An 18,716-nucleotide genomic window follows, 5' to 3' on the forward strand; every position below is an offset into this window, starting at 1 on the left:
GCCTATAGAGTAAGTTATTACGATTTACGAATAATTGAGGTCCTAATTAACGAGGTTATACTAAACTGTACTCAGTTTTCGAATTTCCCTTTTTTTTAAACAATTTTTTTCAAAAATCATAATCAACTTAAACAAAGAAGGCTATTAGCAAGAACCTTGATCATCATCTATGCGTTCTTAATGAATTTCACATTAATAGCTTCCATCCAAATAAATATAAATAATACCCATAGTCTTGAATTGTTTTTTTTTTTATAAAGAATTATTCGTAAATTTAAAATGTTCTAATACAAAAAATCCAAATTACTTAGGTACTGTAGGCATGTAGTGGCGTCCACGTTATAATGGCAGTGTTTGATTAGCAATGGTAGCCTATTGCTATCATTCTCTATCATTCACAAAGCGGATAGCGCTATTTCTTTCTAGCTTTGCTCTGTTGCCAGATCGTGTTCCAACAATTAGACATTAATAATTAATTAACAAACTATTTCATCTTAATTATGAAAATATTAAAAACTAGTAGTTCTGTGAACAGTAGACCTCGCGCAGATATAAACCACAGCCTCTTCTTATAACTTACTGTCCATCAGAGTAAATCCTGTCTGTATGTCGTGACGGCGATATATCGGTGTAAAAACGGCTAATGACTGTTGGGGTTGGTGTATCAAAAATGCTAACATCAAAAGCTAATCTCATTCAAGACATAGATAGGCAGGCCTACTGGCAACACGTCGTAGACCTCACGACTATTATAGTACCACAGATAGCACAGATATATAAATTATGGTACCGTGGAGTGGGATACGGCGTAATTTCATATTTCGCGCTTTTTGAAAATAGTCTTGAAAATAACTTTTTGTGGAATTTCAATTCAATATATCATTCTATAAAATATAAAATGCATACATTTAACTTTGTTTTTAATAGTTAACTCACTTCAAATGTATTTTTATTTTTCAAAAACCTCTACCGTACTTCTCTGGTTTGTCTCTTATCTTTTATGTTGGTACCTCCGTCCAACATGTGAAAATGACACAAGATTATTTTTGTGAAATGTTGTTTTGTTGTGATTTAATTTATCAGTAATTTCAAAACAAAAACAGTGGAAAAAAGATAATGTGCATTAGATAGTTTTATACGCTTTATAATCGTGAGTATCTTGATTACCTTAAACTATTATTAGCGTCATCATTTTTTATAAATTGCCAAAAATAAATCAATCTATTTTTGCATATAGGTTATGGTCACTGTATTATTGTTATCCAAATTATTTGATAAACATTTTAAAATTAATCTATTAATAAATCATAATTCTTCAAGATTATTTCCATATGTTCATATTTTATTAGCTCATTACATGTGTAAATATTGTTAGCAAATAATTTGTTGGGCGTGTTTTATTGTGTGGGTTACTTAGATCTTACAATTTTGCAAGTAAGCTTTCCTGTGTTCTGATCAATTGCACATCATACTGTTTTGTAATGATTGAGCTCCAAACGATCATGTAATGTCAATCTACAATTTTATTAGTAATGCAGGAGTTTGGTAGGATCTTATGAACCTAACCTATAATTCTAGCCATTGTGGAGATTAAGTTTGTGTGGAGAAACTTGTCTTGCTTCACCTTAGTTATATTATTACTAAATACTAAAATACTCATATCAATCTACAATATTATTAGTAATGCAGGAGTTTGGTAAGATGTTATAAACGTAACCTATAATTCTAGTTATTGTAGAGATTAAGTTTGTGTGGAGAAACTTGTCTTGCTCCACCTTAGTTATATTATTACTAAATACTAAAATACTCATATCAATCTACAATATTATTAGTAGTGCAGGAGTTTGGTAAGATGTTATGAACCTAACCTATAATTCTAGCCATTGTGGAGATTAAGTTTGTGTGGAGAAACTTGTCTCGCTTCACCTTAGTTACCAATTACTTACTTTTTAAAAGTTTGTCTTTTCATTTATTTGAGTAAAAATTTAATTGTCGCATGGTTTGTGAGAGATAACTTAAATTAAAAAGAGACACCGTATAATGGTTAGGCTACTGTATTTAATGAATAACTTAGGCTACATAACTTAATGAGATCAAGAAAGGAGGTAATTGAAAACCAATATCAATTAATCAATTCATTTATTTTACAAACGAACATAATACAAAATAACAAAGAAAGATAAAAAATGGACATCCCTAGGCATAAGCACGATTGGGGTGAAGGTACTACTCCTAATAAAACAACTAAAGAAAATTCATAGGCCTAGGTGTGAGGCCGTTCTGCTCTATGAATAAGCTTAGCATAATAAATTATACCATAAAAGAAAATACATTTTTTCTACTACGGTAGCCCATCAGATGAAAACAGGATGAAATAATATAAAATATTATTAATTAATCATTAATATTGTCAAGTTTAATCTCATTCTCATTTTTACTTGTCTTATTTATTTATTGGTTGTTTCAGAAGGGCGTAGGTCAGTCACACTATGCCCACATACTTGACCCCGAACCGTCATGGATATTCTGTGAGGTTCTCGCCATTCCATCCGGATAAGCTTGTTTGCGCCACATCACAGTACTTTGGCCTAGCCGGTGGCGGAACATTGTTCGTGCTAGAGGTGACTCCCGATGGTTCGTTGGTTGAAGTGTCGACGTCTCAGTGGCCTGACGGATTGTTTGATGTGGTCTGGAGTGAGACAGATTCCAATGTAGCTGTTACTGCAAGTGGGGATGGCGTTCTTCAAGTATGGAATGTCACATGTCCACAGGTATTCATTGATGATATCATACTTTTTGGCTCAGACTATATCATTTGCCAGCTGTCACCATTGAAGTTGAAAAATATCCAAGGCAAAATCAATATTGTAATAGATTTCCTTCACACATACAGAAAGAGTCAATTTTCTGTTTCAAGTGTTATTGGTGAAGCAGATGATCAATAGTTGAAAATAAGGTATCTAGTCATGGTAGTGTTAAGCCCAAATCATTCATTTATAGATTACCCCGTGTCTCGCGAGTTTACATTTGTATTAACGTAGTCTTGGAGTGCTTCCGGTGTGCGGATTTGAACTCACTCAGGGTGTGATCACATTGGATACGTGTACCGTACTTGCAAGTACACGTCAGATCATGCATGAGCCAAAAAACTGGAAAGAGCAATTATTGAAAAACGTTGTGACTTGCTACTCAAAATAAACGTAACCAACGCACGCGTTCAGTGTGAGTGTTCCTATAGCTCTTTCCAGATTTTCTTTTTCATATGCGCGTTTGGTCAAGCATTTCCAAGCGTGCACTTGCACTTATACGCATCTAATGTGGTTACACCCTTAGGAACTGAGTATTCAACTGGAATGTTATTAAGTAGGCCTACTTATAGAGGACGATCCAACGTCAATTAATTACCAAATTATATAATAATGAACAATAATAAAAAACTTGGCGTCTTCTATAATAGCATGTACAGTATTCTAAATTGATATTTTGGCATTAAAAATATTATTATTGAGATGTAAATTCATTTCTTATTTCTACTGTACAATAATATAATAAGGTAGGCCGTACACTAGAACCGTTTTAGTCCGAACTAGCATCGGCCGGAAACTACCGAACTCGACCGAACGATCGCCCAACAAAGAAAGGAATAGATGCTCGTCCATTGCAACAGGTTCATACGGCCGTCTCCGGCCGATCATTTTTTTTTATCCGAATTGAATGGGATTTTCTAGCTCTATCCGGCCGTACTAACTAGTCGAGCTGAGTCAACAACTAGTGTTCCTAACCCACAATTGTTCCACAGTCTTGTTTGTTTTAGTTTTGAAGTTGTTCTGTTTTATAAAGACAATTTTAAAGCATTGTTTTATTTCAATGGCGGCTGAAAATTCAACACATCATCCTACTCTATAATAATTGTGTCATAGCGTTCATCCTCAAATAACCCTCCAATGTAATCAAACAATACCATTTCAAGTTTTTAAGATAAAATACTTCTACTTTTGTTGATATTTAGTTAATAAATAAATAAATATCTAATAATAATTTTTTTATGGTGATATAAATATCATACATATCATAAATATCAATATCCTTTTGATCTGTTAATTTAAAAAGTTATTTTTATGTGTTAGGGAAATTATGAGTTCATCTATTTTGTTATTAAAATTATGAGAAAAAAACTGAATTCAGTTTTGTAGAAAAATGTAGAAAATTCTACTGATGTAGAATTAGAAAGTAGAAATAATTGTGTTATAATTAATAATTAGTAGGTACTTTCAAGTAGCATAATCTCATCGAAATTCATTTGATGGATGAAATCTTACAGACTTTGTAAGTAAACACACAAAGAAGAATCACTTTCCTTACCAACTAGCTTGCCACCTCACTTTCTGGCAACCAGCCAACTACTGAACTGGACCGACAAAAACGGTTCCAATGGACGACCGTATTCGGCGAGTTGACGGCCGGCAGATTCGACCGATCCAACGGCCGAACGGATCGGTAGAATACGGTTCCAGTGGACGGTTACCCTAAACTGGTTGATTTACATCGAACAGTCTGAAAAGCTACACAACATGGCACAACACAACACGTAAAATGTTACACAAGTGTACAGTAAATAAACTGTAATTTCTTCCTGCATAGTACATTAACCTGTTCATCAACATCATCGAACTCTATGTAAGTTGTATTTGTTTGATGCTACTCTTTCAAGAATCTTAGTCTAGTAGGTAATAGTTTGGTTTTCATTTTCTATTGATAAACAATTTCGTGTTTTGCAGTTACCAACTCAAACCTTGAGGGAACACAAAAAAGAAGTATACAGTGTTGACTGGAGTCAGACTCGACAAGAACAGCTGGTACTTTCGGCATCATGGGATTGCTCAGTGAAACTGTGGGATCCGAACCGACCGATGTCGTTGGCCACGTTTCTCGGACACTCGCAGTTAGTTTACAATGCTATGTGGTCGCCACATGTTCCTTCCTGCTTTGCTTCTGTATCCGGTGAGTAGGTTCATTTGTTTCCGAAAACCATGATTTTTCTTAGAGGAAATTTATTTGTACCTACATAATTTACTTCAAAGCTCTATTCGTTGGAGACACCTCCATGAAAATTTTCTTAATTTATTTCCGATTTCTTGATCGTTAGCCAGTTCGTGGGTTTATCGCGTCATTTTTGTGCTGCTTTGGAGCAATCATGTTGATCGATCTCCTATAGGATAGCAGGAAAATGGGTAATCTCGAAATAATGTAGCCTAATTTTTCGAATTTATAACATGAAACCAGTAAATTGCATTATCAATCAAAATTTAACTGCACTCAACTCGCATTGGTTTGAGTTTGAGTCGGCTGTTATCGCCAATGTTCGGACGAGGACCTGCTCTCGCATGCAAAGTTCTGACTCCGATTTACTGCAATGAAAAATGTACTCACTCACTCCCCACCACTCCTCCTTTGAGAATAACATTTTCATTATAGGCTGCTGAACTACACTCAGAATAAGCTAGCTTTGCGAGTTGCGCCGCATCGCACTCGTTAAATATTGAGTTGAAACTTGAAGTCCATACTGTTTTTACGAAACATTCTTCTTCTTTGAATAATCTTCTTTCTGTTTGCTTTGAATTGTAAATTTAAGTGTGTCATTTAAAAATGTGGGAGTTAAACATAATCTTGATACATTTGAACTGTTGTATAAATTAGAATTGGAACCGTTTTGGGCGTAAGACTGTGGTACTCTTCTGAAAGTTGTGTGATTCTGTATGATTCAATAAATAAATAATACATGTGCAATAATATGTATTTCTTGAAACTTGTTGGGCTTCGGAGCTAGCCTAGATCGCCGTGAGAATAAATAAATAAATTTTTATTGTCATTAAGCAACATTGGCAATAGACAAAGTCAAAACTAATACTAGGCATTATATAAATCAGAAGGATATGAATTAATTTAATTGAAAGTATGTATGGTATACTTATATAAACACAAACATAACTATATCTAAAGTAAACCTAGAAGAACTCAAATATTCATCACCATACATACACAGTACTAAACAAGGCCAAGTCAATATGGTTGAATTAAGGAAGAAAAGTTTAAAAAAATCAAGGGATCAAATATCAATAATCATATCGGAATCGAAAAACTCTTGTATAGAATAAATTGGTCTTTTCACTAACCAGTTGAAAAGTTTCATTTTAAATCTATCTGTAGATTCATTTGTTGAGCTTAGAGGTAACTTATTGTACAGTTTCAGGCCTATAATATTGTAGCTATTTATTGACTTTGATAGTCTTTGGAATGGTGTATTCAGCCTATTCTTATTTATTGTTCCATAAGAATGTATGGTATGTCATGGAATTTTGTCTACCTTTGTTTTACATGTATTATAACAGTGTATATATATATAAAGATTTATGATTGTTAAGATCCTCAACTTAAGAAACAGCGGTCTACAATGTTCAGTACTATTACGAGCATCTGCTAATATCCTGATGACTTTTTTCTGAAGTAAAAGCACACTGCTAACATGGCTACAGTTACCCCAAAACAACACGCCATATAAAAGAATACTTTGAAAAAATGCAAAATAAGCTGACCTTACATAGCTATCAGGTACATAATTTTTTAATTGCTTCAACAAAAAAATAACCATACACAATTCACTATTTACATACTCAATATGTGGCTTCCATATTAATTTTTCGTCAATGTATATAAAATGAATAAGCCACTATGTATGATGTGCTATTTTATTAATTTGATATGTTTGAAGGTGATGGAACGATGAGGCTATGGAACTCGCTGGTGCCCGGGCGTGCTACGATGTCACTGCGTGCGCATGACGCAGAGGTGTTGTCTTGCAGCTGGTCCAAGTACGACCAGAACCTGTTGGCCACAGGCGGCTCGGACGGCCTCATTCGCGGATGGGACCTCAGGAATTTGGCAATGCCTATATTTGAACAAAAGGTCAGTGCCAATCCATCTGTTACAACAATCACTGCCAAGTCTCTGTCATACCAAATCATTTCATTGACCGAGCGAAGTGAGGTCTAAGATTCAATCGACGGTTTGACATTTCTCTTAATGTTTAAACGTTTATATGTTGCGCATTTACGACGAAACGCGGTAATAGATTTTCATGAAATTTGACAGGTATGTTCCTTTTTAAATTGCACGTCGACGTATCTATACAAGGTTTTTTGGAAATTTTACATTTCAAGGATAATATAAAAGGAAAAAGGAGCCTCCTTGATACGCCTATATTAGAGTAAAAATCAGGCTATAGAATTATCATAAATCAGCTGTCTAGTGGACTATAATACTACCCGTTCAAAAACATCGAACATCTTGAAAATGTATCTTTCCATCAACGTTAGTAGACAGTTGACTATAATACTACCCGTTCAAAAACATCGAACATCTTGAAAATGTATATTTCCATCAACGTTGTAGACAGTTGCAACCAGACCTGATAACAGCGCTCACACTCACATTTCGGGACGACACATCACGGTACGATAGGACAGAAAGCTCTATGTATACTTAGGACTATTTCTAGACATTTTAAATTGATAAATTATTATTTATTGATTTTTGAGAAAACATAACAACAGGTCAATGTAACTTACTGAGCGCGAGGTCTACTGTTCACAGAACTACTAGTTATTTGAAGGGTTCAGATTCAGTTGCCTTTATTCACGTGTTTAAGTGTTTAACAAAACAAAATTTAACTATTTAACGTTCTAAAACTTTGTTGTAAGTTACGAAAACGTTGAAAACTACGTACGAAAAATAATTATTAATCGTTAAAAATAATGAAGAGTGAGAGTAAAATACCGTAATGAATCATATTAACTTACTGACTGATGAGTTTTACAATAATATGGAGTTTTGCTATAATATGGAGTTTTACAATACTAGGATAGGTGATAAATTATGCAAAAATTGAGGTATAACTGTAATGTTTCTACAATGAAACGGCGGAGTTTGGATCTTTAGTTGTTTATTCTCATGAAAGGGTATCTAAGATACCCTTCCCCTCAACACTTGACCGTTGTAGAGTGCGAGGGGGTGAGAACCAAAGTGATATAACTCATTTTAGTAAGATTTACAGGACAAAGGTCTTACTGAGAAGGACTAACTAAAAAATCAATTGTCATAAAAATTAAGTTTGATTATTGGATATTATACTTGAAAGACTACTGTAACTCATACTAACGTTACCAAATTTTTTCTTTGTATCTACAACAAGTTATACCACTACAATTCTCAAGAAATTTTGAAGTCTGTTGACTTTCAAAACAGTTTTTCTCCATCAAACTTGGAAAAATGATCTTTAATTACAAACTTCAACTATCAGTAGTTAGTTTTCGTTAATTTATCATCTACATAATTATCTGGTTTGCTATTTTGATAGTTTGTAATTGAATGTCATTTGATCAAGTTTAATGGCGTGTAGTATAGAACTGTTACGAAACTCAACAGAACTCGAAATTTCTTGATAATTAAGAATAACTGGCAGTAGGCTACTCGTGTTGCCAACATGTGGTGGGGATGGCTGAAAAAGTGCTAGACAGTTTCTCGGCTGGTGAAGCCTACTCAGTTCGCTATCCAGTCAGTATTATATACAGGGTGATTCTTAATTATGGTAAAATAATTTAATACGTGATAGTAGAGGTAAAAATAAGAAAAAAAGTTATATATCCATAAACGCTTTATTAGCGAGCTATACAGAGTGAAAGATTTCGCCCGGAATTCAGTTCCTCTGGTGAAATACACAAATGCTGATTTCTTTGGGGACTAGTTTTTGAAAAACTTATCGTGGATTCATATGGAAAAATATCTGAAAAAATGAATAAAACTAGTTTGGAAGCTGTAGTGTGAGTAGTTTTTTGAGAAAAACGTTGAAATATGCAAAAAATCCAAGTAGAAAAACACAGACTTCTACGTTTGATGCCCAATAACTTTCTTCAATGACCAGTAAACAAATAATTTTTCGCAATAAAAATTGTAGAGAATTTGATTCTGAAAAGAATTATGTAAGTTGTATAAACTAAATTTAAATAAAATGTATTCTTATGTAATACATTACACTACAAAAATTTGCTGTTTTATGAGGAGAAAACTAATAACTCATAGGTTGTAGCTGATTGCAAATAAAATATTTGGTTTTTATGAGAAGTTTTATTTTTATAATGAAAGTAACATATCTAAATGACATTTAACTTATACCAAAATCCACCATAAGTTTTTTTTCAAGAACTAGTCCCCAAACAATTCAGCATTGGTGTATTTCACCAGAGGAACTGAATTCCGGGCGAAGTCTTTTACCCTGTATAGCTCGCTAACGAAGCGTTTATGGATATATTTTTATAATATTTTTTTCTTATTTTTACCTCTACTATCACGTATAAAATTATTTTACCATAATCAAGAATCACTCTGTATATATAGATCGTTGGTTGTAACAGATGAATAGAATAGAATAAAATTTATTGAATTACTACATAATCAAGCATGGCTTGGTAGTATGTGACATGTCATAATTAGTGGAAAAGTTGAATAAAGTCTTTATATGATAGAACATAAGATTAATCCAGAAACACAAAACAAAGCCGAATTATTCATCAAAATAAATCGAAACACTCCTTTAGTAAGTTGGTACACAAGTGTATGTTAAATCAGGTAGGAGGTTAACAACCTAGCTGTATATTGTATACTATCATATGCAGGATTCAATTCATGTATATCTCTTTTTAATTCCAGGGCTGTGAATATGCTGTACGAAGGATACAATTCTCACCACATAGTCCATCTGTATTAGCGTCTGTAGCATATGATTTTACTACTAGGTAAGTACACTATTCAAATTTCACTACTTATTTTGGAATATCCAGGAATTTCATTATAATAAATAGTGCTCGTTCGAATCATGCTGTGCACAGTACAAACTGAGATGTTTCTGTTTGTATTCGAAAATAGGGTGAATGCGAGAATGCCATGTGGATAAAAATAGTGTAAAAATTTAGCGATATGCCTCCGAACTCACTATGGGCGGAATAAGTTAGTACTGTGGTCTACGACTACTAACGACCATGGGCGCAGGTTCGACATTACCTGTTATAGTGCAAATGATGCAAATTATAGTTAATAGTGCGATATAGTCATGTCATATAGTGCGACATGATGCAAATTATAGTCAACTGAAACACTCCTTCATATCCGCAATTTTCATTATCCTTGCGAATCTTTAGATTCATTAATTCATTTCCACAATGAATGAACCTTCAGATTCATTCATTCCCACAATGTGGAAGACTTTGTACAGTTATAACTTTTGAAATGTCATTTATAAATAATATACCATGCTATTTTCTGATACCGAAACTATTGTAGATCTGTGAATCTCATCTGAATCCATGGTATCGTTCTTGTTGACAACTCTTTCAATCCAATTTCATCAAGTTAATTTTGTGTTTTTCAGGATATGGGATTTTAAAGTGTCTTGTGAAGCGGTTGAGACTATAAAACATCATTCGGAGTTTGTGTACGGTTTGGATTTCAACAACCATGTTCAGGGACAGATAGCTGACTGTGGTTGGGACTCATTGGTGCATGTGTTTACTCCGCGCTCATTGGCTGGATTCAGCAAACTGACACCTTGATATTATTCAACGCGTCATTTTATTTAATTGGTTCAAGTATTACAACTCTTCGATGAAATGCTTGCCCATTTCGAAAATGTTTTCCTCCCTAGTCGAAATAATGAGAAATGACAGTTCTGCTTGACTAAAAGACAACAGTTTCAATTCTATATTATCAATGAATTTAGATTGTTAGGCATTTTATCAATAACGATCAACGTCACTTATGCATCAAGTATAAGCTCTGGTTTAGTTATTCATAAGCTTAAATGGATTTCCGTGGTTAATATAGTATGCTATTGAATCCTACTACCACTAGAGAAATAATCAAATCAATTCTCTCTGGTGTTTTTGAAAAACTGTTTGAGTCCGCCCTTTTTAAAAATTTTATTTTGTGAAATAAATTTCCTGAACAATTCATCCCCTACAAGTCTTGATATTTTTATATACATTTTTATTATCGAGATCTTTTGGGGAAGGCTCTTCATTGTGGTCTCTGCGACCAAGATTACAATGAATATCGTAATTAGGACATTTGTGCAATAAATTTGGCCTGGAGTTGTTAGTTGAGAATTATCGATTAATATAGTGAATCATTGTTTCTATCCAGGTATAGAATTCATTCAATTGATAACAATTTTTATAGATTGGAAAAACAATTTTTGTAAATAGTTGAAAAAACGTCTACACCTTTTCCAACAGTATTTGAGAAAGTATCAATTGTAATTGAGAATAGTCATTTGTATTTTGAGAAAACGTCAGATGTAAATGAGAATAGTCAATTGTATTTGAGAAGTCATCACTTGTAATTGAGAATAGTGAATTTTATTTGAGAATGTATAATTTCAATTTGACAACATACGATTTGAAATCGAGAAGTTGTCAGTTGTAATTGGGAAATGATTTAAAAAAACCTGTACTTCCAGTACTTATATTTTTCATAACTGTACTCATATAACATAATATGGAAATGTATTTAATATTTCAATAAAACGTTTAGTTTTTGAATAAAACATTATTTTCAAGCCTCAAAATCCATTGAAAGATTGCCGAATTGTTTGATCAAGAGATTCAATTTATTGATGATAAAGTTTAATTGCGCCGTAAACATAGAGAATTTGATCTTCATGAATTGCAATGTTTGGAGACAAAAGACGCGTTGCCAATACATAGTTAATAGAAATAATTCTCATTAATCATTCGTAAACAGTACAGGGGAAATACTTTCACCATTGAAAATATTAAATTTCCCCTATGCAAAGCCTATGATAGTAATTGGAATACTGTGTACGAAGTACAGTATCCTTTCCTGATCAAATCAAACCTGTACTGTAGGCTACAGAAGAGTCACGACGTGTCAATTGGAAAATTTTCTCATTTTCAATTAATATCATCTTATTCACATTTGACGATTTCTTAAATACAATTCACTATTCTCAATTACATGTGATGACTTCCCAAATACAATTGACCATTTTCATCTACATCTGACATTCTCTCAATTACAAGTGACTATTCCCAAATACAATTGATACTTTCTCAAATTAACTTGATACTTTCTCAAATAGAATTGGAAAAGGTGTAGACTATAGCAGTGGAAACTGCTATGTCTGCCGATCTTATAAATATTTCTCATTAGTTTAAAAAAAATACATGAAATCAAGAAATTTTTGCCTCTGTTTAGTTCAATCAAATTGCGATTTGTCTGTTTAAGCTCCAAATACTATTGAAAAGAGAATAAGATTCTGAATTACTCTCTATTCATTGTGAAAATTTTTGAAAGATGAACTTTCATGATAATCAGGGCTGTCTTTTCATAATATACTAAACATTCCACATTCCTATAATGAACCTATTTCTTCAATTCATTGTTTTGAAGTTGTTCAAAAACAGCTATAATTTAGTTGTTTTTTTAGTATTATCGTGCTGTATATGTTACATTTTCCATTATTATTTGTAAATTCAATGAATCTCTTATTATTGTTCTGTTTGAAACTCAAAAGTTGTTTATTTCATTCTGATTCTAATACAGTATTAGTAACCTCATTTATTCAATTTGTAAAGAACCATAGAACACAGAAAACCATGGTTCTTATCTTATTATTATAATTTTTAAATTAATAGATGTTTATTTCTAGAATCCAGGAATCTCAAACTAATTGTACAGATTGAAATTCGAAATTTGTGCATTTATTGCTATTCCAATTTTAGTAATCTCCTTAATTGTTTTTTAATTAGGCTACCATAGAAATCAGAAAACTGTTATTAAAATCCGTGGCTTTTAGCATACTATTGTAATTTTAAATCATTGTATAATGTACATTCCAAAAAAGTAGTTAGACTATTGAGGTTGTTAAACAAATTAAAAGACTGTACTACTTCTAACTGCAAAGCAGTAATAAATTATAAAGCTATAATCTAACTTTTCGTTTGTAAATATTTTCAACTTGTCAGCTACTTGTATGTATGTTCAATTTCAATCGGCAGGCTGTTTCCAAAGGCAAGTTTGATTCATATTTTGGTGATTGTATATAACTGGTTGATATAATGTGAAGGACATTTTACAAATATAAAATACTCTTGTAGAATGTTGATTGTGTTGTTTCATTTGTATTTGATTTACCCCCAATCTTAAAACTTTTGCATTAGTCCATTCCTTAGAAAATCAATTAGGAGATTTCTCTCAAGCTCAAATACACTGAAGAAACTACGATTTCAGTATAGTATCAGTACTGTACTGAGATTTCAATAATAGTATTTACGATAAATAATACTATTATTCAGCATTGTTATGTATTATTTTCAATGTATTTTTTACTCTTTCTTTTCAATAATTAAAAATTATTATTTTAAATGAGTAGATACCTATTGTTTTTTAATCATATTATTTGTATTTTCTCTTTGTATTGTTAGAATATGTAATAGAGAGTTGAGTGTAAGAGAGGCCGACTACGCCCTAACTTCGCTCTCTAGGAAAAATAAAGGCTGTCATTCTATTTCAAGTTTATGGTTGAAACAACAAAATTTCTAAACTCCATTGCTATTGTTGAGAATGTGAAGATTCATTATCATGGCATGAATATGAAATTATTATATTTTGAGGATACTATTGGAAAGTGAAGGAGGCTATGAAAGAAGTTAATTCGTGTTTCTCAATTTTTTTATTGTAACAGTCAGTATTAAAACAAAACAATCATTGAAATTACTGTAATATCAAATCCTAAAATCAAACTCACATGAATGGACGAAACAAAATAATTATTGTAGACTGATGATTCAATTCTGAATAAAACATGGTGCAGTGAATACATCAGAAGTCTTCAAGGTTTATAAATTCGGGTGTATTTCAAGTGATACAGATAACTTTTTCTCTCTCTAAAAACAAAAGCTTTAAATGTGGCACATAATAAAAGACAATTTCAAAAGACTCACAACTCAGGCTCAATATCATTGAAATTTGTATGGCATGTAATCTTTGAGATGTGATCCCATTCCAATTTCATTCAAATGCGTTATTTACTTGATTTTTATGAGATCAGGCATTAGGTTTTTTGTAAAAGTTTTGTTCTTAATGCTTTTAAATTATCACAGATGCTAGGTTATGTCCTCAAAACATCCTACCCAGAATAATGTCATTTTAACAAAAGAGATTAACATATTTTATTTGTGCTTTAATAGTTTTTAAAACAATCATCACCAATAATTCTCAGTAAATCATTGAAAAATAGGTAATAGTATTATAATTTTCAAGCACATTGTATGTATTTCCAAAAATTGGAAATATTCATAAAAACTCCTTTTTTTAAATTACTCATTCTTTAGTTTTTGAATGTTCAGAATTTAGGGTTTTGTAGCCTACATTGTTCTTGACCCCTAACGAAAATGTTCTTATACTTTAACAAAGTAAATCCTATATTGTATTATTTGTCTTTGTATTTTATTCACTCTCAATCATAAGACAATTTTTTTGGAAAAGTGAGGTACAAAAAAGAGCTCAATTCATTATTTTGAATTCCTTTGAGAGAGTACCATATTCAAGAGTGCTACCTTGAGAAATGAGTTATCAAGAGTATGTTGTCTCTTCATGAGACTACCTTGCATGAAGATCTCATACTTTTCATTTAGCTCTCCTTTCTCTAGAATACATAAGAATTCCTAGCATAAGACCTCTTACAGACTTACAGTACATTTAGCTCTACTTCCTTTTAGAGAATTCCTAAAGGTGTATTGCTTGTAGTTATTTGTGTCTCTTCACACTCAAAGAAATTAAAAAGTGTTCTCCTTTGTTTTATACGGTATCCGTTGTCATTGCTTTATTGTCGTAGCTCATGTTCTTCTCTTCTATTTTCTTAGTCTCGTTCACTTCATCCTTGGCCCATTCTTGTCTTTCGCCGGAAGCAAATGTTCCGTAGAAAATCGCCCCAAATAAATAAATAGCACCTGCTATATAGAACACCATCCTCCATTCTGATGCTTGCTGTAAAATGAGAAAAGTAAAACATGATATTTTGTTCTATAAATATTGAGAATTGAATAATATTTAATAGTAACTCACACAATTTTAGCACCGTAAATATTTTTATTTCGGAATTTATTTATTTAGTACCATATTCATTAGCTACCCTGTGCACAGTAGGTACCGTATGAGTTGAAGTTATTCAAAATTTAATCCATTATAAATGCATCAATCTGATTCTCATTAATTTCTACTGTTCACATGAATTTGTTTTTAATGTTCCATATAGAACAATTATTTCTAAACGCTCTGGAGATATGTGAGAAATCTTGTCTATAATTGAACGAGGCTATCATTTCATCTTCAATTGAGAATCAAAAACTTGTCAATAAATTTCAAATTTCATCTACTAATATAGTTTTCTCTTTTTAGATAAAAAATAAACAAGTTTAAAGCACTTCTTGTTGTATATTTTTTCATCATGATTCAGGAACGTGTAAAATGTTTAAGGTTTATTTATTGACTGAAATTATTGTCAAGTAATTTATTATTAAAATATATACGGTAATAATGTACCATATTAAAAAACTGGGAATTTGTTCAACAACAATAGTATAAATTTTGTTATTCAAACTGTTTATTCCTACTAGAATAAATATTTGGACATATACCCGTCTATATTACCATAGAGAAACAATAGCATAAGTAGATATCCCATGGTATAGGGCGTTTATGTAGCAACTTTTACTTTTATCTCAAGCCGATAGTCCATGTAATTCTTTCCCGTGAAGCTGTGTGACACTGGTAGTCTCTCATATTGTGCCGTTCATACACTCTCATCCCAACAAAACAGTAAAAATCGACAATAATCAACAGTAATCGGCTTGAGATAACAGTGAAAGTTGCGACATAAACTCCCTATACCATGGGATATCTACTTACACTATTGTTTCTCCATGATATTACTAAGCAATCATCAAGAATACTTGTCAAGCATGACGCATGTGTTGGTGTTGTAACGTATTCACTACTATAAAAAATATCGAATAGGAGAACCATCAAATTAACAGTTTCAGCTTCCAGGGAACTGAAGTAAGTCAAATATGGTTCCCAGCTACGCTCATTAAATGATATAACGGTTATAGAATGTCTTGTTAATAATATAATATGTAGGTACTTACCTTATTCGTTACTATATATCCGGTGATGAGTGGACTTACAATTCCAGGTATTGTAGCAAATGTATTTGAGAATCCCATGAGTACACTTGCATGCTGCGGTGCTATATCCAAATGGTTAACGCTGAAAACATATTTATGTTCTTTTATTTTTTTGTTCTGCTTCTATATAGAAGAGTAAAGTATTGGATCAAAGTAGAAGAATCTTCAAGCTCACCGTTGTTGAAAAGTGATGGAATACTGTTGAGCTTCTTTTGCAATAATCACAACAGCTTACTGAGCATATTCATCATAATATATTTATGTCTATTGAATAGTCCAGTACTGTTCGGTTCTTTGTATCATCAAGATTACTCTGATCAAATAAATAATAAAGTTAATGCGTGCTAAAATATGAAATTATAATCTATTTCTCATAATTTTAATCTCTTCTTACCTGAATGCGGGCCATGCAAAAGCTCCTAGTCCTACAGCCATCACAAGACACAATATAACTCCTCCTGGAGTTAGCAGGTACCCGGCTGATATCATGAAAATAGTCTGGCTAATGAATGCTCCACAGTTGAAGAGCTTTCTCACCTGGAAAAAAAATCAAATTCATTTTTTAATATTTATTCACTTGAATATTTCCTTATATAAGGGAATTTCCAAGTAAAACTCGGATTAAAACCTCATTAGTCATTTCAATCACTCAACTAAAAGCATCTAGGCAACCACACGTTGAAAGTACAGTACGGTAGTGAACGTCTTGATCTCTTGGAGGTGTAGTCCAGTCAATATAGACATAAAAAAGGGGTGTGCATTCGATTTATATTGTAGTTCTGATTTTTTAATAAATATTGTTTGGATACATGAGAGAAGTCCAGAACCAATTTCTTCATGCAAAATGTTCTTGTGCAAGATACAGAGTGGCCCAAAAACCTCGTATTTTTGGGCCATTTTCCAGTTTTCAGTTATTTATGCCAAATCCAGTAATCGGACAGAAAAATTTGCTTCCACCTTTTTTCAGAATATAAAATGAGATTATTTAGAACTCTCTATCTCCAATGAGTACTGAGTTATGATTTTTTTAATGAGTAAAATTTAAAGAAAAAATCAATTCTGATGAATTTTAGTTTTTGATCAGCAATATCTTCCGATTGTTACCATTCAGATGTATAATTCAAAATCCCTCTGAGCGTATTTTTGTTCTCTACAATCTGAAATCAGGTAGATCTCATATAGATTTCCAGGTACAACAATGCTCCTTGTATTGCGAAAAACACTTAATTTTCAGCTTCAACCATCATCACCATTCACATTGCTCTCACATTGATATTTCGCACAATTCATGAGATTTGAAGTTTGAATTCTCATTATTCTATATAATTATGAATTTATACATGAGATTATTTTCTATGACACTTCACGGATCAAAATTTCAAACACTTATAACTTTTGACATAGTACTCAGATTTTATCGTACTACACTTCATTCTTCTCGGCTCGTCAAGGCGGTCCAAAATCATGCATCATGAGTCAAATTCGGTCGAGAAATGGAAAATTTATTGTTGAGTGTACTGAAGTCCATATTCCAATACACAAAAAATGGCCAATTTCTATATTCAAAGCTACTATTTATACACCTACGGTATGTATTTCGGTAACCCGTTATTATAAAATCATTATTTGATCTTGATATGTAGCCTACAATAGAATCATCTCTTTCATATGCTGTAAACGTTTCATGGATAAATATGTTCGTGAAGAAAGATTCGATTGTTCCGGAAATTGTAGATATTTTCCCCATATTAACGGTTTTGGCAGTTCTATAATAGGAAAAAAGTGATTCAAGATGGATTTTAGGCAATTGAGCTCGTAGAGGATGAATTCACCTACAATTTGGAATCAATCATGAGTTTCTATGATGTATCAAACTTGTATAGAAGCCCTTGATTAATAGTAGAATCACGAAAAAATTTAAAAACTGAAATCGCTATTTTTAAAGTCTTCTGTAACTTTCGAATGGTATTGGAATCGAAAGTATTATTTATTGGAGTGGGAAGAGGGGAAAAAGTTTGACATTCTTACTAGATTTAGAAATTTTATCAGAAGTATTTCACAAGATATGCAGCTTTCAATATAGAAATTGGCCATTTTTCGTGTATTAGAATATGGGCTTCGCCAGTACCGTACACTCAACAATAAATTTTCCATTTTTCGACCGAATTTTACTCAAGATACATGATTTTGGACCCCCTTCACAAGCCGAGAAGGATGAATTGTAGTACGATAAAATCTGAGCAATTGTGTCAAAAGTTATAAGTGTTTGAAATTTTGATCCTTGATGTGTCCTTATGCATGCCTCTCCACTGGGAAATACTGAAATGAAGTGCATCATATACGGGTGATTCTCATAGAACATAATCTCATGAATTTATATCACTGTGCGAAATATCAATG

The 18,716-nt window shown here is 32.3% G+C and overlaps 2 protein-coding genes across 4 annotated transcripts in view; one reads left to right on the plus strand and one right to left on the minus strand.

Moving 5' to 3' along the window:
- Positions 1-996: 996 nt before the first annotated feature.
- Positions 997-13,234, plus strand: LOC111054981 (peroxisomal targeting signal 2 receptor). 3 transcript variants are annotated; one of them, XM_039437686.1, is made up of 6 exons: positions 997-1,150; positions 2,468-2,771; positions 4,779-5,001; positions 6,770-6,963; positions 9,763-9,848; positions 10,481-13,234. In XM_039437686.1, the coding sequence occupies exons 2-6, from the start codon at positions 2,490-2,492 to the stop codon at positions 10,659-10,661; spliced, it is 966 nt and encodes a 321-aa protein (XP_039293620.1). In that variant the 5' UTR covers positions 997-1,150; positions 2,468-2,489; the 3' UTR covers positions 10,662-13,234. The 3 variants fall into 3 exon arrangements, with proteins under 3 accessions (XP_039293620.1, XP_039293621.1, XP_039293622.1); XM_039437687.1 differs by having other exon boundaries at positions 1,031-1,150; positions 2,471-2,771; positions 10,481-11,366; XM_039437688.1 differs by lacking the exon at positions 997-1,150 and adding an exon at positions 1,307-1,434 and having other exon boundaries at positions 10,481-11,367.
- LOC111054986 (vesicular glutamate transporter 1) overlaps positions 12,867-18,716 on the minus strand; it is a 30,076-nt gene continuing 24,226 nt past the window's right edge. Inside the window, exons 8-10 of the mRNA XM_039437685.1 lie at positions 16,711-16,853; positions 16,278-16,398; positions 12,867-15,117 (exon numbers count right to left, since the gene is read on the minus strand). Of these exons, the coding sequence (XP_039293619.1) occupies positions 14,929-15,117; positions 16,278-16,398; positions 16,711-16,853 (453 nt within the window). The 3' untranslated portion in view covers positions 12,867-14,928. The remainder of the gene's footprint in view (positions 15,118-16,277; positions 16,399-16,710; positions 16,854-18,716) is intronic.

Source organism: Nilaparvata lugens, chromosome 11 (genome assembly GCF_014356525.2).
Source record: "Nilaparvata lugens isolate BPH chromosome 11, ASM1435652v1, whole genome shotgun sequence".
In the NCBI taxonomy this organism is placed as follows: domain Eukaryota; kingdom Metazoa; phylum Arthropoda; class Insecta; order Hemiptera; family Delphacidae; genus Nilaparvata; species Nilaparvata lugens.